The sequence below is a fragment of the Nerophis ophidion genome, linkage group LG22, assembly GCF_033978795.1.
Source record: "Nerophis ophidion isolate RoL-2023_Sa linkage group LG22, RoL_Noph_v1.0, whole genome shotgun sequence".
Taxonomy (NCBI): domain Eukaryota; kingdom Metazoa; phylum Chordata; class Actinopteri; order Syngnathiformes; family Syngnathidae; genus Nerophis; species Nerophis ophidion.
Genome location: NC_084632.1, coordinates 41,799,704 through 41,824,774, shown reverse-complemented (window position 1 = coordinate 41,824,774; position 25,071 = coordinate 41,799,704). Strand labels below are relative to the sequence as shown.

Here is a 25,071-nt window from a genome sequence, read left to right as displayed (position 1 = left end):
CCAGCAAGTGACACAACACAAAGCAGGTACAAATAGGAGCGGGCTGATTGGCAACAGGTGTGGCCAGGTGCCAATCAGCCGCCGCTGAGGAGGAACACAGCACTCAGGGAACAAGACAGGAAGCTGACAAAAAAAGAGCACTAGACAGGAACTAAAGACAGGAGATACTAAACACAGAGGAAAGACAAATGCAGAGGAAAAAACTAAAACAGACAAAACTGTCAGGGAAAACCCTGACAGGAGGAGGCTGATTTCAATAATTTGAAATCGCATAAAAGGAAGAAGATTAAGAGCTATTCAGTAGGATTTAAAGTCCAAGTTTACATCACACTCAAATTTTTACTGCATGCCTTTGGTAAGTGCCGGAGTGAGAAGAGGTTTTAAATTAATTAGCGCCCTGGCGGCAATTCAAGGAATATACAGTACATATATATATTCATATACATATATATACAGTATATATGCCCGATTGTAGCTGAGATAGGCGCCAGCACCACCCGCAACCCCAAAAGGGAATAAGCGGTAGCATGGAAGCTAGGGGATAGCAAACAGAAGAACTGGAAATAACTAATGCTAACAGAAACAGCTTAACGCTACGACGACCAGGACAAAATGTAGCATGACAAGTATTAGTAGAGTGACATGTGGCAACGACAATACAATGATCCAGCAACTGACTCAAGACAAAGCAGGTACAAATTTTTACTGCATGCCTTTGGTAAGTGTCGGAGTGAGAAGAGGTTTTAAATTAATTAGCGGCCCGGTGGAAATTTAAGGAAATATGGTATATACAGTACATATATATTCGAATAAGCGGTAGAAAATGGATGGATGGATATATATATATATATATATATATATATATATATATGTGTATATATATATATATATATATTTATATACATTTTTCCCCTCACGTACTAATTGACTAAAATAGCACGCTATTTGCCGCTCGCTCGCCTGACGCCGCGATGATGTCACGTTATCGACGGGGAAATGCATTTTTAGACAATACGATTGCGACTCCCGAAAGGGACAAACGGTAGAAAATGGACGGATGATTGGCCTGAATGGCTCAGAGACCCCGACAGTAACAAGCAGTAGAACATGTATTAGAAAGGATAGACAGTAACAAGCAGTAGAACATGTATTAGAAAGGATAGATTTATTTAAAAAATATGTATATATTTTTTATTATTTTTTATTTTTTTTAAACATGGGACTTCCCACGGGCTGTAGTTGGGGACCTCTGGGGGTTTACAGTATTTCAACTAGAGGGCGACTTGTCTAGTGTGTGCGCCGCCTTCCGCCCGAATTCAGCTGACATAGGCTCCATCAGCCCCACCGCGACCCCGGCAGGAACAAGCGGTAGCAAAATAGCTGCCTGGCTGGTATACAAATATTGTGAAATGCTTCCACCTGCTGGTTGTGTTTAGTTATTGCAGCGTCATTCCCGCCTCAACCTCCCATTTCCCTATTGGTCATCGTCACTACGGAAGCCTGTATAAGTCAAAATTGCCTAAATAATTCTTCGACCGAATAGTTTGTGATTTTAAGTGCGAGATATTTATTTTGGTTCTGACAAACCTTTCTGTGTTTGTTTGTTTGTTTGTTTGTAAAACGTTGGCTGCGTGTTTTGTCAATGGTTAGAAAATTATAATTCCGTCTTCCAGTAGGTCAGTCAGTCTGCTAGCAGATAGCCGCACAAGCTAACAGTGATGTCTGCTGTCATTCTAAGTTCCCCAACTCTGCAAAGTGTAAAGATATTCACACGGTGAGTACAATAATAACTTATGTCGTGAAATATCATAAAATAATGCTGCTGGGCGTGTAAGGGGTTTGCGTTAGTGTATAGCCGAACAAGGTTAAAGAGGGCTGCTAATATGCTAATTGCTGCCAATGCCCATATAAGTAGTTTCCTGCCACATTCTTCTCATTCACTCACTTGTAAAATGTCTTTTTTTCCCTGAATATCTCTTTCCAGGAATCAATTATGGACCAAAAGAGGAGTGAGACTTGTTTCAGGAGGTGAGAGCAGACATGAACATAAACATAAACAGCTGGCATAGGCTTCAGCAACCCCAGAAGGGACAAGCGGTATGAAATGGATGGATGGATGTGGAAGTAGATTCTGCAGTATTGTTGTGTTGATATACAAACCCCGTTTCCATATGAGTTGGGAAATTGTGTTAGATGTGTGAATTATATTTATTTATATAGCGCTTTTCTCTAGTGACTTTACATAGTGAAACCCAATATCTAAGTTACATTTAAACCAGTGTGGGTGGCACTGGGAGCAGGTGGGTAAAGTGTCTTGCCCAAGGACACACCGGCAGTGACTACAATGGCGGAAGGGGGAATCGAACCTGCAACCCTCAAGTTCTGGCACGGCCACTCTACCAACCGAGCTATGCCCCCCCCAGATGTAAATATGTAAATATAAATGGAATACAATGATTTGCAAATCCTTTTCAACCCATATTCAGTTGAATATGCTACAAAGACAACATATTTGATGTTCAAACTCATAAACTTTTTTTTTTTTGGCAAATAATAATTGACTTACGTGCCAAAGTAGTTGGGAAAGGGCATGTTCACCACTGTGTTACATCACCTTTTCTTTTTAACAACACTCAATGAACGTTTGGGAACTGAGGAAACTAATAGTTGAAGCTTTGAAAGTGGAATTCTTTCCCATTCTTGTTTTATGTAGAGCTTCAGTCGTTCAACAGTCCGGGGTCTCCGCTGTCCTATTTTACGCTTCATAAAGCGCCACACATTTTCCATGGGAGACAGGTCTGGACTGCAGGCGGGCCAGGAAAGTACCCGCACTCTTTTACTACGAAGCCACGCTGTTGTAACACGTGGCTTGGCATTGTCTTGCTGAAATAAGCAGGGGCGTCCATGACAACGTTGCTTGGATGACAACATATGTTGCTCCAAAACCTGTATGTACCTTTCAGCATTAATGGTGCCTTCACAGATGTGTAAGTTACCCATGCCTTGGGCACTAATGCACCCCCATACCATCACAGATGCTGGCTTTTGAACTTTGCGCCTATAACAATCCGGATGGTTATTTTCCTCTTTGTTCCGGAGGACACCACGTCCACAGTCTCCAAATATAACTTGAAATGTGGACTCGTCAGACCACAGAACACTTTTCCACTTTGCATCAGTCTATCTTAGATGAGTTCGGGCCCAGTGAAGCCGGCGGCGTTCATGGGTGTTGTTGATAAATGGCTTTCGCTTTGCATAGTAGAGTTTAAACTTGCACTTACAGATGTAGCGACTAACTTTAGTTACTGACAGTGGTTATATGAAGTGTTCCTGAGCCCATGTGGTGATATTCTTTACACACAGATGTCTGTTTTTGATGCAGTACCGCCTGAGGGATCAATGGTCCGTAATATCATCGCAGTGATTTCTCCAGATTCTCTGAACCTTTTGATGATTTTACGGACCGTAGATGGTAAAATCCCTAAATTCCTTGCAATAGCTCGTTGAGAAATGTTCTAAAACGTTTCGACAATTTGCTTACAAAGTGGTGACCCTCACCCCATCTTTGTTTTTGAATAACTTAGCATTTAATGGAAGCTGCTTTTATACCCAATCATGGCACCCACCTGTTCCCAATTAGCCTGCACACCTGTGGGATGTTCCAAATAAGTGTTTGATGAGCATTCCTCAACTTTACCAGTATTTATTGCCACCTTTCCCAACTTCTTTCTCACATGTTGCTGGCATCAAATTTAATGATTTTTTGCCCCAAAAAAAATGTTTATGAGTTTGAACATCAAATATGTTGTCTTTGTAGCATATTCAACTGAATATGGCTTGAAAATTATTAACAAATCATTGTATTCTGTTTATATTTACATCTAACACAATTTCTCAACTCATATGGAAACGGGGTTTGTACTTCTTTCCATCCATCCATCCGTGTCGTACCATGAATTGATTAATGTATACCACGTCTTGCCCTGCGATGAGCTGGCGACTTGTCCAGGGTGTACACCGCCTTCCGCTTGATTGTAGCTTACATTGGCACCAGCGACCCCAAAAGGAATAAGCGGTAGAAAACGGATGGATGTCGACTTAAACAAGTTGAAAAACTTATTGGGGTGTTACCATTTAGTGGTCAATTGTAGGGAATATGTACTGTACTGTGCAATCTACTAATAAGTTTTAATCAATCAATCAATCAAGTCTATGAGGGTTCTCATTCATCCAGGTCATTGTCATCCATTTGCTACTGCTTGTCACTTTCGGGGTCTTGGGGGCGCTGCAGCCTATTACTTATTATTGTGACTTAAACTTTGCGGAAAACCACAATGAAAATAAATGGAAATTCTCCCACGAGAAAGTCGTGGTCAAAAGTTTACATACACTTGTGAAGGACATTATGTCATGGCTCGGGCTGGGCGATACGGCCTTTTATTAATATGATATTTTCAGGCCATGTCACGATACACCATATATATCTCCATAAAGTGATTGGAGCAGATACTTGTTGGTCATAAAAAAAAACATTCACGAAGTTTGGTTCTTTTATGAATTTATTACGGCTCTACTGAAAATGTGAGGAAATGTGCTGGGTCAAAAGTATACGTACAGCAATGTTAATATTTGCTTACATGTCCCTTGGCAAGTTTCACTGCAATAAAGCACTTTTGGTAGCCATTTACTGGCTCCTGCTTGAATTGTTGACCACTCCTCTTGACAAAAGCGGTGCAGTTCAGGTAAATGTGTTGGTTTTCTGACATGGACTTGTTTCTTCAGCATTGTCCACACGTTTAAGTCAGGACTAAAACCTTCATTCTAGCCTGATTTACAAGAAGCTGAGCGTCACAGTCTTTTTCAATCAGTTTAATTGTTGCTCGTTATGGTTTTAATCACATCTACAGATGTTTTCAACACCTGATTGAAAAGACCTTATTCAAATTCTGTTCTTAAGAGAACAGAATTTGAATAAGGGGTTGAATAATTTTGTCAATGAGATATTAAGAAAAATGTCCTTTTTTGCTATTTTGTAAAATACAGTGTTACAATTTAAGTCGCATTTGTCAATTTGACACATCTTTATTTGATGTAACTATAAACAAAATACAGAATAAATGTCAAAACACCAAAATTGTGTGGGGGTTGAATCATTTTGATCACAACTGTAACTCTGCATGCAATGTACAGTGTGGTTCTACATAGAAATAAAGCATCAGTATTCTCATAAAGGTACATAAATATTTCCAAAACCTGTATGCTGTATTTAAAGATTTGTAAGAAAACTTTTGCACAAGCTTATTCACAATCTAGTCTAAAATGCAGAGATGGAAACTACTGTAGGATTGACACCTCATGTTTATGTTTACAGATCTGTTTAACTGTACGATTGTCATTTTGCGGCCCTGCTTTGTTATCGTTGTAGGTGTCGGACGGATAGAGAAGGTCCTCATCGCCAATCGAGGAGAGATTGCTTGTCGCGTGATGCGCACCGCCAAGAAAATGGGTGTCCGCTCTGTGGCTGTGTACAGTGACGCTGACAGAGACGCCATGCATGTTGCCATGGTGAGAAAGTTCCGCGTTAAGTAGGGGTGTAACGGTACACAAAAGTTTCGGTTCGGTACGTACCTCGGTTTAGAGGTCACGGTTCTGTTCATTTTCAGTACAGTAAGAAAACAACAAAATATTCATTTTTTGGGTATTTATTTACCAAATTTGTAAACAAATACATATACACACAGGGTCCGTTGCCAGGGTTTATGTGATGGGTGTCAAACTCTGGCCCGCGGGCCAAATATGGCCCGCCGTTTAATTTTTTTCGGCCCTTGAGGCAATATCAATTTAACATTAGAGCGGCGGTGTGGCTGTAACACCGCATTCTTACTTGCCAACCCTCCCAATTTTCCCGGGAGACTCCCAAAGTTCAGTGCCCCCTCCCGAAAATCAACCATTCTCCCGAATTTCTACCAAATTCCACCTGGACAACAATATTTAGCGTTCCCTACAACCTGTCATCACGTCTGCTTTTCCTCCGTACAAACAGCGTGCCGAACCCAGTCACATTAATATTTGCGTCTTTTACACACACACACAAGTGAATGCACAGCATACTTGGTCAACAGCCATAGAGGTCACACTGAGGGTGGCCATATAAAAACAACTTTAACACTGTTACAAATATGCGCCACACTGTGCACATGGGGCGGCATAGCTCGGTTGGTAGAGCGGCCGTGCCAGCAACTTGAGGGTTGCAGGTTCGATTCCCGCTTCCGCCATTCTAGTCACTGCCGCTGTGTCCTTGGGCAAGGCACTTTACCCACCTGCTCCCAGTGCCACCCACACTGGTTTAAATGTAACTTAGATATTGGGTTTCACTATGTAAAGCGCTTTGAGTCACTAGAGAAAAGCGCTATATAAATAGAATTCACTTCACTTCACCCACACCAAACAAGAATGACAAACACATTCCGGGAGAACAAATTGTATTTAATATACCATTGATGATTTTTTCTTTGTTTTTTGAAAGTTGATTTTGCACTATTAAGTAATGTGTTGTAGCAAACTGAGTAGTAATTAACTTTTTATCCATGCACATTCTCTTGCTACTTCAAGGCTTCAGTGTTTGATTCATTTATTATTGTTATTTTATTTTCAAATGTATTATTAGCCTGTGAAAAAAAACATTTTGATGTTTACCTCAGAATGCTGCAAACAGAAAAGAGGCATTCCATTTTTATTAAAATTGTATTTGATATGCCTTTGATATTTTTTTATTATTGTTATTTGAAACTGGATTTTGCATGTCACTATAAAGTTAAATAAGCCTTGCTTGCTCAATATTCAATGCAAAACTCATTTGCGTCCCTATTAAAGGTTAATTTGTTCAACTTTGGCCCGCGGCTTTGTCCAGTTTTAAATTTTGGCCCACTCTGTATTTGAGTTTGACACCCCTGGTTTATGTGGTCAACATGTATAAAATATAAACAAAATAAGACAAGGCTCCGAATGGTTTCCTAACAAAACCTTTCTACATATAAAGTGCTTTTTTTGATTGATAGATTGATTGACACTTTTATTAGTAGATTGCACAGTGCAGTACATATTCCGTGCAATTGACCACTAAATGGCAACACCATGTGACAGTTCCTTGCTGTCGTCGTGCGGGTTACATGGACCACTCAGGAAGGACATTGCTTTGAGCAGGTTTGACTCTTTTTATTTTTTCATATAAAGCTGTCTCTTGCCGGGTTGCTTTTCAGCTCCCCCTCTGCTGCTCGCTCTTCGGTCACTTCCGTCGTCGCCGTCTTCTCTCTGTCGCTCTTGCGCTGCATCTGCTGTGGACTCTCCTCCTTCTCCCCTTTGATGCAGCGTAAGGAGAAATGTTAATCGTCTGCCGGTGCGCGATCCACGCACCTGAATTAGATTGCGGCGCCGCTCCCGGCACGCCCCGCCTCTCCGCTCAGCCGCATTCTCCGCCTCCTTGCCGCCATCTTGGACAGGGCTCCTGCGTGCCCAGCCCTGCTGTCGGACCGTCGGCTCCGCCTCTCCACACACCCCAATAAGTTTTTCAACTTGTTTAAGTCGGGGTCCACGTTCATCAAAATTAAACTGCCTCAAGTTGTTGCTCAGACGAAATAAAATGACAAAACTTTTCTTCTACATATAAAAAGTGCAACATTAAACAGTTTCAGATGAACTTTTCTTTACCCCCCTAGCCTGGCTAACTTGGCAGTAAGAGGATATATGGGCTTATTGTTCTTCCACCATAGAAGTGGGTCAAAATTTAGTTTTTAATGCAATACTGCAACCACTGCGACCCTGGACAGGACAAGCAGTAGAAAATGGATGGATGGATGGTCTTAAATCTGCTGCTATAAAAACATTTGTTATTGTTTCAGCCCTGCCTGATTCGCCAAAGAGAGGCTGCTTGAATGCGGTGGTGACGCTTCAGAAGGGTTAGCATGTTTGAGGTGTTGGCAGAAGCATACCCTACTGCTGCTCAACAATGTCGCCAAACCTCCGTCCTCCATTGTTGTATCGCACCGCACAGCCAAAGTGTTCCCAAAAATGAGATGTTAACGAGACAGGAGAGTTTTCCAGCTCTGGCTTTTGCATGTTGTCCTAGCCCGGTCGCTGCTAGCCTGCCGTGTGTTGTGCCTCGGTGTGCATTGTTTACTCAACGTGCGGTGCGCTACCTAATATGTCCGTGTGGAAACTGGTTTGGTACACCTAGGAACCGAACCGAAACTCCCGTACCGAAACGGTTCTATACAAACACACGTACCGTTACACCCCTACTGTTAAGTTTGTCTCGTAATGGCTCATAATAGAATATACAGTACAGTTGTCTTCTTAAGCTGCTCTATCCATTTATCTGTTTTTTCTAGGCAGATGAAGCCTACCACATTGGCCCACCGGCTTCCCAGCAGAGCTACCTGTGCATGGAAAAGGTTTTGGATGTTGCCAAAAAGTCCGGCTCGCATGTAAGTTCTGAGACCCAGTACAAGAACTGTAGTACAAATATTGCTTTCGGTCCCCTAGAGGGGGGGGGTTGCCCACATCTGAGGTCCTCTCCAAGGTTTCTCATAGTCAGCATTGTCACTGGCGTCCCACTGGATGTGAATTCTCTCTGCCCACTGGGTGTGAGTTTTCCTTGCCCTTTTGTGGGTTCTTCCGAGGATGTTGTAGTCGTAATGATTTGTGCAGTCCTTTGAGACATTTGTGATTTGGGGCTATATAAATAAACATTGATTGATTGATTGATTATCGCCGTAGCATAGGGGGTCGGGAACTTTTTGGCTGAGAGAGCCATGAAAGCCAAATCTTTTAAAATGTGTTTCCGTGAGAGCCATATAATATTTTTTGCAACTGAATACAACTAAATGTGTGCATTTTTAAGTAAGACCAACATTTTTAGAGTATAATAAGTCACCCTTGTGTAGTGTTCGGGTCTGTGGGACCCGTTTTCATTTAGTATTAAAATAAAAATGATACAACTAATTAATTTTTCAAACTGAGATTTACTGATTTTGGCTCGTTTTCTGTGTAGAACATTTATCATATTTAATGACCACACACCATACACATTTCTATGACATATAAGATGTCCGGGTCCACCGGACCGGAGCTAATAGAAGTGTGCACTGCAAAAAGTCAGTGTTCAAAAATAAGAGAAAAAAAAATACAAAAATTAGGAGTCTTTTATTTGAAGTAAGCAAAATAATCTGCTAACAGAACAAGAAAATTCGGCTTGTCAAGACTTTCCAAAACAAGTAAAATTAGTTCACCTCAATGAACTCAAAAATACCTTAAAATAAGTATATTCTCACTACTAACAACTGTACTGCTGTCTGAGTATGTATTTTTTATTGTTTCATTGAAAACAAAACACAAAGTCCATTTGGCTGTCATCTGTTTTAATATGAGACACAATTTTTTTTACATGCTTCAAATAAGAAATTATTACTTTAAAAAAGTAGTTTTATACTTAAAAGGCTACTGAAAGCCACTACTATCCACCACGCAGTCTGATAGTTTATATATCAATGATGAAATATTAACAATGCAACACATGCCAATACGACCTTTTTAGTTTACTAAATTGCAATTTAAAATTTCTTGAAAACGTCGCGTAATGATGACGTGTACGCGTGACGTGACGGGCTGTTATAAATATGAGCGCCGCACACACACACAGCTAAAAGTCGTCTGCTTTAACCGCATAATTACACAGTATTTTGGACATCTCTGTTGCTGAATCTTTTGCAATTTGTTCAATTAATATTGGAGAAGTCAAAGTAGAAAGACGGAGTTGGGAAGCTTTAGCCTTTAGCCACACAAACACACGGTGATTCCTTGTTTAAAATTCACGGAGGTGAAACTTTAGTATGGATCACAGCGGACAGGGATCCCGACTACATGTCAACCAGCAGGTTTCGGTGAGAAAATTGTGGTTAAAAAGTCGCCACTTACCGGATATCAGCTGAGCTTGTGCCGTCCATACAGCTGCGCGTACACATCCGACTATCAGGTACTATTAAACTCACTAAAACACTAGCAACACAATAGAAAGATAAGGAATTTCCCAGAATTATCCTAGTAAATGTGTCTAAAAACATCGGAACCCGTCCCAATGCAATCGCGTTTTTTTTTTTTCTAGTCCGTCGCTATCAATATCTTCAAACACAAATCTTTCATCCTCGCTCAAATTAATGGGGAAATTGTCTTTTTCTCGGTCCGAATAGCACTTTTTGTTGGAGACTCCCATTAAAATCAATGTGAATATGTGAGGAGCCATCAACATGTGACGTCATCGTCTGCGACTTCCGGTAGAGGCAGATCTTTTCTCCAGTTGAGAACTTTATCGTGGATGTTCTCGACTAAATCCTTTCAGCAAAAATATGGCAATATCGCAAAATGATCAAGCATGACACATAGAACGGACCTGCTATCCCCGTTTAAATAAGAACTTCTAATTTCAGTAGGACTTTAAGTGTTGATGACACAGCTTTGCAACAATTGAAATTCTAGTTTCAAGCATGTTTTACTCAATATAGGTCATCACATCTCAGCAACAAGATGTGATATCTTACAGAGATCATTTAGGACCAAAACCCCGTAAAACAAGTAAAACACTCTTAACATAAAATCTGCTTAGTGAGAAGAATGATCTTATCAGACAGAAAATAAGCAAATGTCACCCTTATATGAGATATTTCATCTTAATTAGATTTCAGTTTTTGCAGTGTGGAAATTGATGTTCTGTGTACCACACACACACACACACACACACACACACACACACACACGTTATTGTCTGGTCTGCCAGAGGATAAGAAGACACAACTTTTAAACTTGGCGGACGTTTCTTTTAATTAAATGATTTTATTATTGTTCCTTAAGGTAACGTACTGTGCATATTCTCCATTTTCCAGTACAGTTGTTCTACATTTTGAGATTGTATTTATTCATTACAACTTTTCTACAATGCATACAAGCTTGACTTGAAGTTTTATGTTCTAAATCCTTCAGATCTCCAGAGTTGTTGGGGCGGCATAGCTCGGTTGGGAGAGTGGCCGTGCCAGCAACTTAAAGGGTTGCAGGTTCGATTCCCGCTTCCGCTATCCTAGTGTCTCTTTCTCTTTCTCTTTTACATTTATATAGCGCTTTTCTCTAGTGACTCAAAGCGCTTTTACATAGTGAAACCCAATATCTAAGTTACATTTTTTAAACCAGTGTGGGTGGCACTGGGAGCAGGTGGGTAAAGTGTCTTGCCCAAGGACACAACGGCAGTGACTAGGATGACGGAAGCGGGAATCGAATAGTCACTGCTGTTGTGTCCTTGGGCAAGACACTTTACCCACCTGCTCCCAGTGCCACCCACACTGGTTTAAATGTAACTTAGATATTGGGTTTCACTATGTAAAAGGGCTTTGAGTCACTAGAGAAAAGCGCTATATAAATATAATTCACTTCACTTCACATTGTATTTCTTACCTTTTGGAGACCTCCGAAAAATGCCTACCTCGCTCGTTGTGAAAAATGAGTTGGAATTTCACAAGAAAAAGGTCCCAATTTCACAAGAAAAACTTAGAATGTTGGCAGCGTTATCAGAAAAGTCGTAATTCTACAAATTTTACAAGCAGGCCTAGACAGGTGGAGGACAGAGTGCAGATACACAGAACATCAGCTGGTCAAATGTGCGAGAAAATGAGAGCAGACAGTGTTGACAAACAATGTTGCAACCTTGGTGCAGAAACACAAAAGAAGAGTCTCTGTGGGATGCAGAAACTGGCAGAGAAATTTCCCGTGCAACGTTCTTATTGTTGTTACTCAGCTAGCGTTTGTGGGTCTGATGGACCCCTTGCATTTTGTGGCTTTTAACGCCTCACAATGAAACACTTTTAGGTTAAAATGCCGAACAAATGTTTATTGGGATAAGGTAAACATCTGTTCAGTATTTAAACATAATAGGGTTTGATTGTGAGGCAATTAATACAGACTTTTATGTTAAAATACTGAACAGATGTTTATTGTGATAAGGTAAACATCTGTTCAGTATTTAAACATAAAAGTTTTTGATTGTGAGGCATTAAAAGCCACAAAATGCTAGGGGTCCATCAGACCCACAAACACTGGCTGAGTAACAACAATATGAACATCACACAAGGGTTAATAACGTTGTTATTCCGAAGCTAACCAGTAATAAATAAAATACTTCTTACCATTATTGCGACTTCTTGAACAGGGACGGTAGAAAACTGATGGATGGATTTAAATGCATGAGAATGTTTTATATTTTGAAGGTTATTTTTAAAGGGGAACATTATCACAATTTCAAAAGGGTTGAAAACAATAAAAATCAGTTCCCAGTGGCTTGTTGTATTTTTTGAAGTTTTTTTCAAAATTTTACCGGTCCCGGAATATCCCTAAATAAAGCTGTGAAGTGCCTTATTTTCGCTATCTTCGAAACCACTATCCATTTCCCTGTGACGTCATACAGTGCTGCCAATACAAACAACATGGCGGTTACCACAGCAAGATATAGCGACATTAGCTCGGATTCAGACTTGGATTTCAGCGGTTTAAGTGATTCAACAGATTACGCATGTATTGAAACAGATGGTTGGAGTATGGAGGCAGATAGCGAAAACGAAATTGAAGAAGAAATTGAAGCTATTGAGCGGATAGCTATTGACGCTATTCGGCCATAGCATGGGTGTACCTAATGAAGTGTCCCATAGCATGGCTGCCTTATTAGCATTGATTGATTGATTGATTCTTTTATTAGTAGATTGCACAGTACAGTACATATTCCGTACAATTGACCACTAAATGGTAACACCCGAATACGTTTTTCAACTTGTTTAAGTCGGGGTCCACGTTAATCAATTCATGGTACAAATATATACTATCAACATAATACAGTCATCACACAAGTTAATCATCATAGTATATACATTGAATTATTTACATTATTTACAATCCGGGGGGTGGGATGAGGAGCTTTGGTTGATATCAGTACTTTAGTCATCAACAGAGAAATGTGGACATTGAAACAGTGTAGGTCTTATTTAGTAGGATATGTACAGCCAGCAGAGAACATAGTGAGTTCACATAGCATAAGAACAAGTATATACATTAGAAGTACATTTGAGTTGTTTATAATCCGGGGAGATGGGATGTGAATGGAGGAGGGTATTAGTAAAGTGTTGAAGTTGCCTGGAGGTGTTGTTTTAGAGCGGTTTTGAAGGAATATAGAGATGCACTTACTTTTATACCTGTTGGGAGTGCATTCCACATTGATGTGGCATAGAAAGAGAATGAGTTAAGACCTTTGTTAGATCGAAATCTGGGTTTAACGTGGTTTGTGGAGCTCCCCCTGGTGTTGTGGTTATGGCAGTCATTTACGTTAAGGAAGTAGTTTGACATGTACTTCGGTATCAAGGAGGTGTAGCGGATTTTATAGACCAGGCTCAGTGCAAGTTGTTTTACTCTGTCCTCCACCCTGAGCCAGCCCACTTTGGAGAAGTGGGTTGGATTGAGGTGTGATCTGGGGTGGAGGTCTAAAAGTAACCGGATTATCTTATTCTGGGATGTTTGGAGTCTAGATTTGAGGGTTTTGGAGGTGCTGGGGTACCAGGAGGTGCAAGCGTAATCGAAGAAGGGTTGAATGAGAGTTCCCGCTAGAATCCTCAAGGTGCTTTTGTTGACCAGAGAGGAGATTCTGTAGAGGAATCTCGTTCATCGCCGGTAAAATGTGCCGACCAAACGATCAGGACTTTCGCATCTTGTGACACTGGAGCAACTTAAATCCGTCGATTGGTAAGTGTTTGTTTCGCATTAAATGTGGGTATCTAGTTTCAAATGTACATACAGCTAGCATAAATAGCATGTTAGCATCGATTAGCGTAGCATGTTAGCATCGATTAGCTGGCAGTCATGCCGTGACCAAATATGTCTGATTAGCACATAAGCAACAACATCAACAAAACTCCCCTTTGTGATTTCGTTGACTTAATGGTTGCAAATGCATCTGCAGGTTATCCATACATCTCTGTGCCATGTCTGTCTTAGCATCGCCGGTCAAATGTGAAGACACATTCAATGGGGGTCTGGCGGCAGATTTCTTGCCAGTGGTGCAACTTGAATCCCTCCCTGTTAGTGTTGTTACACCCTCCGACAACACACCGTCGAGGCATGATGTCTCCAAGGTTCCAAAAAATAGTCGAAAAAACGGAAAATAACAGAGCTGAGACCCGGTGTTTGTAATGTGAAAATGAATATGGCGGGTGACGTCACGTTCTGACGTCACCGCTAAAAGACCGATAAACAGAAAGGCGTTTAATTTGCCAAAATTCACCCATTTAGAGTTCGGAAATCGGTTAAAAAAATACATGGTCTTTTTTCTGCAACATCAAGGTATATATTGACGCTTGCATAGGTCTGCTGATAATGTTCCCCTTTAACACTGTGATTCCCAGCGGAATTATTCATTACTTATCGTGTTAAGCAATGTCAGCTAAGATTAATCTGAGATCCAGATTTGGCTCGAGAGCCATAGGTTCCCGACCCCTGCTATAGCATGTTATTTAATAAAGTAGCTAAACTTGACAGTGATTTTTTTAATACAGCTCCTGTGTTGCTGCTGTCCAGTGACGCTTATGTACTACTGCAGATGGTTGATACATCTAAATGATTCTTTTGAACTACATGAATCTTTAGGCAGTCCACCCTGGGTATGGCTTTCTGTCAGAAAACACCGAGTTTGCAGAGGCGTGTAAACAGAATGGAATCATCTTCATCGGACCGCCATCCTCTGCCATCCGGGACATGGGCATCAAAAGGTAATATTATTAGTAGTAGTGTACAAGTTTCATTCTGCATAAACATCCCTAAGCTTCAATGCCTTTTCTTAGCGGCACCAACCCTCTGTTTATTTTTGGTTTAAGCATTAGTCATCTTTTGACCTGCACGCTGCCTCCCGCTGTCTTCTGCATATTGTGATGACGACAAGGCAATTAGCTACCTGCTGCCACCTACTGATATGCAAGAGTATTACACGGTTACTCCACCAAGCTCTAGACCAGGGGTCACCAACCTTTTTGAAAGCAAGACCTACTTCTTGGGTTAGGGTTAGGGTTAGGTAACCCTAACCCTAACATTCATGCGAAGGGCTACCAGTTTGATACAGACTTAAATAAATTGCCAGAAATAGCCAATTTGCTCAATTTACCTTTAATTAATAAATCTATATATATATAAAAATGGGTATTTCTGTCTGTCATTCCATCGTACATTTCTTTTTACTTTTACAGAAGGTAAAAAATTATGAAAAAAACACTTAATTGAACGGTTTAAAAGAGGAGAAAACAGGAAAAAAATGAAAATTACATTTTGAAACATAGTTTATCTTCAGTTTCGACTCTTTAACATTCAAAATTCAACCGAAAAAAAGAAGACCAAACTAGCTAATTCGAATCTTTTTGAAAAAATTTAAAAGATTATTTATGGAACATCGACCCCAAAGGGAATAAGCGGTAGAAGATGGATGGATGGATTGATCATTAGTATTTTTTCCTGATTAACGTTAATTTTAGAATTTTAATGACATGTTTTAAATAGGTTTAAATCCAATCTGCACTTTGTTAGAATATATAACAAATTGGACCAAGCTATATTTCTAACAAAGACAAATCATTATTTCTTCTAGATTTTCCAGAACAAAAATTTTAAAATAAATTCAAACGACTTTGAAATAAGATTTGAATTTGATTCTACAGATTTTCTAGATTTGCCTCTGTTTATTTTTGGTTTAAGCATTAGACACTTTTTGACCTGCACGCTGCCTCCCGCTGTCTTCTGCATGTTGTGATGACGACAAGGCAATTAGCTACCTGCTGCCACCTACTGATATGCCAGAGTATTACACGGTTACTCCGCCAAGCTCTAGACCAGGGGTCACCAACCTTTTTGAAAGCAAGAGCTACTTCTTGGGTACTGATTAATGCGAAGGGCTACCAGTTTGATACAGACTTAAATAAATTGCCAGAAATAGCCAATTTGCTCAATTTACCTTTAATTAATAAATCTATATATATATATATATATATAAATGGGTATTTCTGTCTGTCATTCCATCGTACATTTCTTTTTACTTTTACAGAAGGTAAAAAATTATGAAAAAAACACTTAATTGAACGGTTTAAAAGAGGAGAAAACAGGAAAAAAATTAAAATTACATTTTGAAACATAGTTTATCTTCAGTTTCGACTCTTTAACATTCAAAATTCAACCGAAAAAAAGAAGACCAAACTAGCTAATTCGAATCTTTTTGAAAAATTTTTAAAGATTATTTATGGAACATCGACCCCAAAGGGAATAAGCGGTAGAAGATGGATGGATGGATTGATCATTAGTATTTTTTCCTGATTAACGTTAATTTTAGAATGTTGATGACATGTTTTGAATAGGTTAAAATCCAATCTGCACTTTGTTAGAATATATAACAAATTGGACCAAGCTATATTTCTAACAAAGACAAATCATTATTTCTTCTAGATTTTCCAGAACAAAAATTTTAAAAGAAATTCAAACGACTTTGAAATAAGATTTGAATTTGATTCTACAGATTTTCTAGATTTGCCTCGGTTTATTTTTGGTTTAAGCATTAGACACTTTTTGACCTGCACGCTGCCTCCCGCTGTCTTCTGCATGTTGTGATGACGACAAGGCAATTAGCTACCTGCTGCCACCTACTGATATGCAAGAGTATTACACGGTTACTCCACCAAGCTCTAGACCAGGGGTCACCAACCTTTTTGAAAGCAAGAGCTACTTCTTGGGTACTGATTCATGCAAAGGGCTACCAGTTTGATACACACTTAAATAAATTGCCAGAAATAGCCAATTTGCTCAATTTACCTTTAATTAATAAATCTATATATATATATAAAAAATGGGTATTTCTGTCTGTCATTCCGTGGTACAATTTTTTTCCTTTTACGGAAGGTTTTTTGTAGAGAATAAATGATGAAAAAACACTTAATTGAACGGTTTAAAAGAGGAGAAAACAGGAAAAAAATGAAAATTACATTTTGAAACATAGTTTATTTTCAGTTTCGACTCTTTAACATTCAAAATTCAACTGAAAAAATGAAGAGAAAAACAAGCTAATTCGAATATTTTTGAAAAAATTTAAAAAATAATTTTTGGAACATCGACCCCAAAGGAAATAAGCGGTAGGAAATGGATGGATGGATGGATTGATCATTAGTATTTTTTCCTGATTAACGTTAATTTTAGAATTTTGATGACATGTTTTAAATAGGAAAAATCCAATCTGCACTTTGTTAGAATATATAACAAATTGGACCAAGCTATATTTCTAACAAAGACAAATCATTATTTCTTCGAGATTTTCCAGAACAAAAATTTAAAAAGAAATTCAAAAGACTTTGAAATAAGATTTAAATTTGATTCTACAGATTTTCTAGATTTGCCTCTGTTTATTTTTGGTTTAAGCATTAGACACTTTTTGACCTGCACGCTGCCTCCCGCTGTCATCTGCATGTTGTGATGACGACAAGGCAATTAGCTACCTGCTGCCACCTACTGATATGCAAGAGTATTACACGGTTACTCCACCAAGCTCTAGACCAGGGGTCACCAACCTTTTTGAAACCAAGAGCTACTTCTTGGGTACTGATTAATGCGAAGGGCTACCAGTTTGATACACACTTAAATAAATTGCCAGAAATATCCAATTTGCTCAATTTACTTTTAATTAATAAATCTATATATATATATATATATATATATATATATATATAAAAAATGGGTATTTCTGTCTGTCATTCCGTGGTACATTTTTTTTCCTTTTACGGAAGGTTTTTTGTAGAAAATAAATGATGAAAAAAACACTTAATTGAACGGTTTAAAAGAGGAGAAAACAGGAAAAAAATGAAAATTACATTTTGAAACATAGTTTATTTTCAGTTTCGACTCTTTAACATTCAAAATTCAACTGAAAAAATGAAGAGAAAAACAAGCTAATTCGAATATTTTTGAAAAAATTTAAAAAATAATTTTTGGAACATCGACCCCAAAGGAAATAAGTGGTAGGAAATGCATGGATGGATGGATTGATCATTAGTATTTTTTCCTGATTAAGGTTAATTTTAGAATTTTGATGACATGTTTTAAATAGGAAAAATCCAATCTGCACTTTGTTAGAATATATAACAAATTGGACCAAGCTATATTTCTAACAAAGACAAATCATTATTTCTTCTAGATTTTCCAGAACAAAATTTTTTAAAAGAAATTCAAAAGACTTTGAAATAAGATTTAAATTTGATTCTACAGATTTTCTAGATTTGCCAGAATAATTTTTTTGAATTTTAATCATAATAAGTTTGAAGAAATATTTCACAAATAGTCTTTGTCGAAAAAACAGAAGTTAAAATGAAGAATTCAGTTAAAATGTATTTATTATTCTTTACAATAATAATAAAAAAAAATACTTGAACATTGATTTAAATTGTCAGGAAAGAAGAAGAAGGAATTTAAAAGGTAAAAAGGTGTTTAAAAATCCTAAAATCATTTTTAAAGTTGTTTTTTTTCTCTAAAATTGTCTTTCTGAAAGTAAAAAAATAAATGAATTTATTTAAACAAGTGAAGACCAAGTCTTTAAAATATTTTCTTGGATTTTCAAATTCTATTTGAGTTTTGTCTCTCTTAGAATTGAAAATGTTGAGCAAAGCGAGACTAACTTGCTAGTAAATAAAAAAAAATAGAGGCAGCTCACTGGTAAGTGCTGCTATTTGAGCTATTTTTTAGATCAGGCCAGCGGGCGACTCATCTGGTCCTTACGGGCGACCTGGTGTTCGCCGCGTTGGTGACCCCTGTTCTAGAGAGCACAGACAGACACTCAACAACGGCACATTTGCGGACTATAATTACTGGTTTGCAAAAACTATATTTAAAACTATATTTAATCCAATTAGGTGAAACAACATTGCACACCAGACTGTATCACACGGCACAGTGGTTGGAAAAACACTGTCTTAATAGACCGAGCCTGTTGATAATTGCAGCATTGACTTTTATTTTTCTTTTAGCACATCAAAACACATCATGTCAGCTGCAGGGGTGCCAATCATTGGAGGTTACCATGGAGATGACCAGTCAAATGAGAGACTGCAAGCAGAGGCTGTTAAAATTGGCTACCCTGTGATGATCAAGGCGGTCCGGGGAGGAGGCGGCAAGGTGATAGCACATGTTATATTTCATCAGGCTTTTTATTGATATCGCTGCATTCATATGCTAAAGCCGCTTGCTAGTGAAAAGCAACAATTATATAAACAAAGTCCCTGAAGCCTTGCGACGCACCGAAGAAATGGAAAAAGAGCGTCGACTTCTGTGTTTAGGGCATGCGCATCGCACGCTCCGACTCGGACTTCTTGGAGCAGCTGGAGTCTGCAAGACGAGAGGCCAGGAAATCATTCAACGACGACGTCATGCTGATCGAGAAGTTTGTCGAGGATCCCAGGTATCGCTTTCCGCATGTCCGAGTCATGTGGCAAATGTATCTTGTGTGTGCAACGTTGAACTTGAATGCTTTTGTGTGTCCGTGCAGACATGTGGAGGTTCAGGTGTTTGGGGACACGCATGGCAACGCTGTATACCTCTTTGAGAGGGACTGCAGCGTCCAGAGGAGACATCAGAAGATCATAGAGGAAGCACCAGGAGTGAGTGCTTATCTTCATCACTCAACTTGGTTGGCTCTTTGCCGATATTCCCATATTGTCCGACTATTAAAGGCCTACTGAAATGAGATGTTCTTATTTAAACGGGGATAGCAGGTCCATTCTATGTGTCGTACTTGATCATTTCGCCATATTGCCGTATTTTTGCTGAAAGGATTTAATAGAGGGCTTCACGGTGGGAGAGGGGTTAGTGCGTCTGCCTCACAATACGAAGTTCCTGTAGTCCTGGGTTCAAATCCAGGCTCAGGATCTTTCTGTGTGGAGTTTGCATGTTCTCCCCGTGACTGCGTGGGTTCCCTCCGGGTACTCCGGCTTCCTCCCACTTCCAAAGACATGCACCTGGGGATAGGTTGATTGGCAACACTAAAAATTGGCCCTAGTGTGTGAATGTGAATGTTGTCTGTCTGTCTGTGTTGGCCCTGCGATAAGGTGGCGACTTGTCCAGGGTGTACCCCGCCTTCCGCCCAATTGTAGCTGAGATAGGCGCCAGCGCCCCCCGCGACCCCGTAAGGGACAAGCGGTAGAAAATGGATGGATGGATGGATTTAATAGAGAACATCGACGATAAATTTCGCAACTTTCGGTCGCTAATAAAATCAATTAATCAATGTTTATTTATATAGCCCCAAATCACAAATGTCTCAAAGGACTGCACAAATCATTACGACTACAACATCCTCGGAAGAACCCACAAAAGGGCAAGGAAAACTCACACCCAGTGGGCAGGGAGAACTCACATCCAGTGGGACGCCAGTGACAATGCTGACTATGAGAAACCTTAGAGAGGACCTCAGATGCAGGCAACCCCCCCCCTCTCTAGGGGACCGAAAGCAATGGATGTCGAGCGGGTCTAACATGATACTGTGAAAGTTCAATCCATAGTGGCTCCAACACAGCCGCGAGAGTTCAGTTCAAAGCGGATCCAAGACAGCAGCGAGAGTCCCGTCCTCAGGAAACCATCTCAAGCGGAGGCGGATCAGCAGCGTAGAGATGTCCCCAACCGATACACAGGCGAGCGGTCCATCCTGGGTCCCGACTCTGGACGAGCGGTCCATCCTGGGTCCCGACTCTGGACAGCCAGTACTTCCTCCATGGCCAGCGGACCAGACACCCTCCACAGGGGAGAGTGGGAGATAGGAGAAAAAGAAAAGAAACGGCAGATCAACTGGTCTAATAAGGGAGTCTATTTAAAGGAGTCTATTTAAAGGCTAGATTATACAAATGCGTATGGCGACGGCTGTTTACGACCCCCTCTCCCCTTAAAAACAGCTGTTGCCATGTAATCAGGGAAAGTCCAAATAAAAGAGGAGGCGCAGAATCCTTTTGTCAGAGCGTGGTGGAAGACTGTACGGAGCTGCAGCCCAGACGTTTCTCCTCCATTGAGCTAAATTGAACCCTGTCTCTGTTTAATTCCTTGCTTCTTGTCTGTTTAATAGATGTCATCGGGGTTTGAACCCGACAATTAACTTAGGGGAGAGACTACAAACTTTATCAGAGACACATAATTAGCTCCTGGTGCTGTGGGACCAAAAAGAAATAGGGATCGCCGTTTGTGACCGGCGTTCAAAGGACATTAGTAATCAATACTCTTCATGATGCATTGATGTGTTTTGAGAAAATAAACATTGTACACATTATTTATTATTTAGCCCGGCATCAGTACTGAGGTGAGGAAGAAACTTGGAGAAGCGGCCGTGAAAGCAGCTAAGGCTGTCAACTACGTAGGAGCAGGTGAGATTTCCTGGCACGCACACACACATTAACCCTCAGTACCTAACACTTGTGTGATTCACTCCCTGTGTAGGCACAGTCGAGTTCATCATGGACGCCCAGCATAACTTCTACTTCATGGAGATGAACACCAGGCTGCAGGTGGAACATCCCGTCTCTGAGATGATAACTGGCACGGACTTAGTGGAGTGGCAGCTCCGGGTGAGAGTTTTGTTATCAGGTTCTCCGCTCTGGAGAGAAAGGAGTGGGACTCAAACGTGGCCTGCGGTTTTCCAGGTGGCAGCAGGGGAGCGCCTACCTCTCCTTCAGAATGACATCATCTTAGGCGGCCACTCTTTTGAGGCCCGTATCTACGCCGAGGACCCAAACAATGATTTTCTCCCAGGAGCGGGGCCTCTGCTCCATCTCTCCACACCCGCGCCGGACCAGCACACACGCATAGAGACCGGAGTCAGGCAAGGTAGTGTTCAGATCAGGCTGCAAAAGGTATTCAAACCAAATGTTTTGGAACCCTAATTCCTGATTGAAGACAACAAAAATAACACAGTATGTCAGACTTGTTATTCTTAAGCATGTGTGTGTGGAATCTTGTCTTATTCTTTTGTCTGCTTACCAGCCTGCTTAGTCGTAAAAAAGAGTTGCCCCAAAGCTGTGGTGACCAACAGCTTAAAATTCTTCAATCTGTTTTTTATACCGTATCTAAAAATACATGCAACTCAAATATGTTTAGAAATACAAACAAACTTTACTTCTCTTTGTATTTTGTTAAAAGTCACACGAAGGAAGCTGGAGTGTAGCAAGCCCGCGTTTATGTGTTGTGTTAATTAGGAGTTCTGTCATTTCTGACCGCCTGAGGTCGTGAACTTGACAGGCTGAGGATAGCTGCATGCAAAGAGTATCGACGAGTTTGCTGATGATGTTTTGTTGGGGTTCCAGGCCCACAGTTGCTTGTCTTAGTTTCACAATGAAGAGGTTGTTGATCGATCACCACGTTGTCTCATCTTTACAAAGTAAGGTAGATGAACATTTCATTTCAGAGTCTAGATAGACCTCCTTTTAGACCAGTTGATCTGCCGCTTCTTTTCTTTCTCCTATGTCCCCCCCTCCCTTGTGGAGGGGGTCCGGTCCGATAACCATGGATGAAGTACTGGCTGTCCAGAGTCGAGACCCAGGATGGACCGCTCGTCGGGACCCAGGATGGACCGCTCGCCTGTATCGGTTGGGGACATCTCTACGCTGCTGATCCGCTTGAGATGGTTTCCTGTGGACGGGACTCTCGCTGCTGTCTTGGAGCCACTATGGATTGAACTTTCACAGTATCATGTTAGACCCGCTCGACATCCATTGCTTTCGGTCCCCTAGAGGGGGGGGGGGTTGCCCACATCTGAGGTCCTCTCCAAGGTTTCTCATAGTCAGCATTGTCACTGGCGTCCCACTGGATGTGAATTCTCCCTGCCCACTGGGTGTGAGTTTTCCTTGCCCTTTTGTGGGTTCTTCCGAGGATGTTGTAGTCGTAATGATTTGTGCAGTCCTTTGAGACATTTGTGATTTGGGGCTATATAAATAAACATTGATTGATTGAAAAAGTATCCACTAGATTTGCCGCTAATCGCATTTTTGATTAAAAAAAATTATCTAAAAGTTACTAAATTGGCAACACTAAAGATCCCTTGCGTTCTTTCTTCTTGATTTCTGGCAGACCAAGTGTTTTATGATTAATTATTCATTATCATTATAACTGATACGAGTACTGGATCGGTATTTAAAAAATGGTGACGTAAACAAAAACTTTACTAATTTTGTAAACAACCAGAAAAACAATGTATTTTTGTTTTTGTCGAATTTTGTGACATTCAAGTTGAACAGACTGGTAATTTAAATATGTGATGTGTGCTGATCCGCCTCCGCTTGGGAAGGTTTCCTGCTGGCTCCGCTGTGGACGGGACTCTCACTGCTGTGTTGGATCCGCTTTGGACTGGACTCTCGCGGCTGTGTTGGATCCACTATGGATTGAACTTTCACAGTATCATGTTAGACCCGCTCGACATCCATTGCTTTCGTCCTCTCCAAGGTTCTCATAGTCGTCATTGTCACCGACGTCCCACTGGGTGTGAGTTTTCCTTGCCCTTATGTGGGCTCTACCGAGGATATCGTAGTGGTTTGTGTTGTGGTTTGTGCAGCCCTTTGAGACACTAGTGATTTAGGGCTATATAAGTAAACATTGATTGATTGATTGATGTTATCTATCAATATGTTACCAATTGCTTATAACTTGATGCATGTGTGTGTTGTGTTGTAATCAGCGTATGTGTGTGTGCTATTCCAGGGGACGAGGTGTCTGCTCATTACGACCCAATGATAGCCAAGCTGGTGGTGTGGGGGGAAGACCGTGCTGCTGCCTTAAAGAAGCTGCGCTACTGCTTAAGACAGTACAATGTAAGTCTTGAAGATGTACATGAAGATACTACTGCTTAAGACAGTATAATGTAAGTCTTGAAGATGTACATGAAGATACTACTGCTTAAGACAGTATAATGTAAGTCTTGAAGATGTACATGAAGATACTACTGCTTAAGACAGTACAATGTAAGTCTCGAAGATGTACATGAAGATACTACTGCTTGAGACAGTATAATGTGAGTCTTGAAGATGTACATGAAGATACTACTGCTTAAGACAGTACAATGTAAGTCTTGAAGATGTACATGAAGATACTACTGCGTAAGACAGTACAATGTAAGTCTTGAAGATGTACATGAAGATACTACTGCTTAAGACAGTACAATGTAAGTCTTGAAGATGTACATGAAGATACTACTGCTTAAGACAGTACAATGTAAGTCTTGAAGATGCACTATCACATCATCTGAAGCTGTTCAAGGATAAATAGCGTATTTTTCGGACTATAAGTCGTAGTTTTTTTTCATAGTTTGGCCGGGGGTGCGACTTATACTCAGGAGCGACTTATGTGTGAAATTATTTACACATTACCGTAAAATATGCACCTGACTAGAATTACTGCCGGGTCGAACTCGTTTCGCAAAATATTATTTTTATTAGCGCATGTCTAGAATTTCCGCCAGGTCAAACTCGTTTCGCCAAATAATTAGCATATGCCTAGAATTTCCACCGGGTCAAACTCGTCACGTCAGGAGTGACACTTCACCTGTCATCATTTCCAAAATGAAGAAGGCTGATTTCAATCATTTGAAATGGCATAAAGCAGGGGTAAGGAACCTATGGCTCTAGAGCCAGATGTGGCTTTTTTGATGACTGCACCTGGCTCTCAGATAAATCTTAGCTGACATTGCTTAACACGATAAGTAATGAATAATTCTGCTGGTAATCACAGTGTCAAAAATAGCGTTCAAAATATAAAACATTCTCATGCATTTTCATCCATCCATCCGGTTTCTACCGCACCTGTTCAAGAAGTCGCATTAATGGTAAGAATTATTTTATTTATTTTGTTACCGTGTTATTAAAAAAAAAAAAGCGACTTATTATACTCTAAAAATGTTGGTCTTTCTTAAAAATGCATGCATATAGTTGTATTCAGTGATTAAAAAAA

General features: G+C 40.1%; 1 protein-coding gene across 2 annotated transcripts in view; it reads left to right on the top strand.

The window, feature by feature from the left end:
* The first annotated feature begins 1,478 nt into the window (after nt 1-1,478).
* Nucleotides 1,479-25,071, top strand: part of mccc1 (methylcrotonyl-CoA carboxylase subunit) — a 38,734-nt gene continuing 15,141 nt past the window's right edge. The window contains exons 1-12 of one of the 2 annotated variants that reach the window (XM_061883860.1): nt 1,479-1,774; nt 1,985-2,028; nt 5,426-5,565; nt 8,388-8,483; nt 14,725-14,846; nt 19,122-19,269; nt 19,431-19,552; nt 19,640-19,751; nt 21,419-21,500; nt 21,574-21,701; nt 21,777-21,960; nt 23,827-23,936. In XM_061883860.1, the coding sequence (XP_061739844.1) occupies nt 1,719-1,774; nt 1,985-2,028; nt 5,426-5,565; nt 8,388-8,483; nt 14,725-14,846; nt 19,122-19,269; nt 19,431-19,552; nt 19,640-19,751; nt 21,419-21,500; nt 21,574-21,701; nt 21,777-21,960; nt 23,827-23,936 (1,344 nt within the window). In that variant the 5' untranslated portion in view covers nt 1,479-1,718. Of the gene's footprint in view, nt 1,775-1,984; nt 2,029-5,425; nt 5,566-8,387; nt 8,484-14,724; nt 14,847-19,121; nt 19,270-19,430; nt 19,553-19,639; nt 19,752-21,418; nt 21,501-21,573; nt 21,702-21,776; nt 21,961-23,826; nt 23,937-25,071 lie in introns of those variants that run through there. The other variant, XM_061883861.1, reaches the window with a different exon arrangement.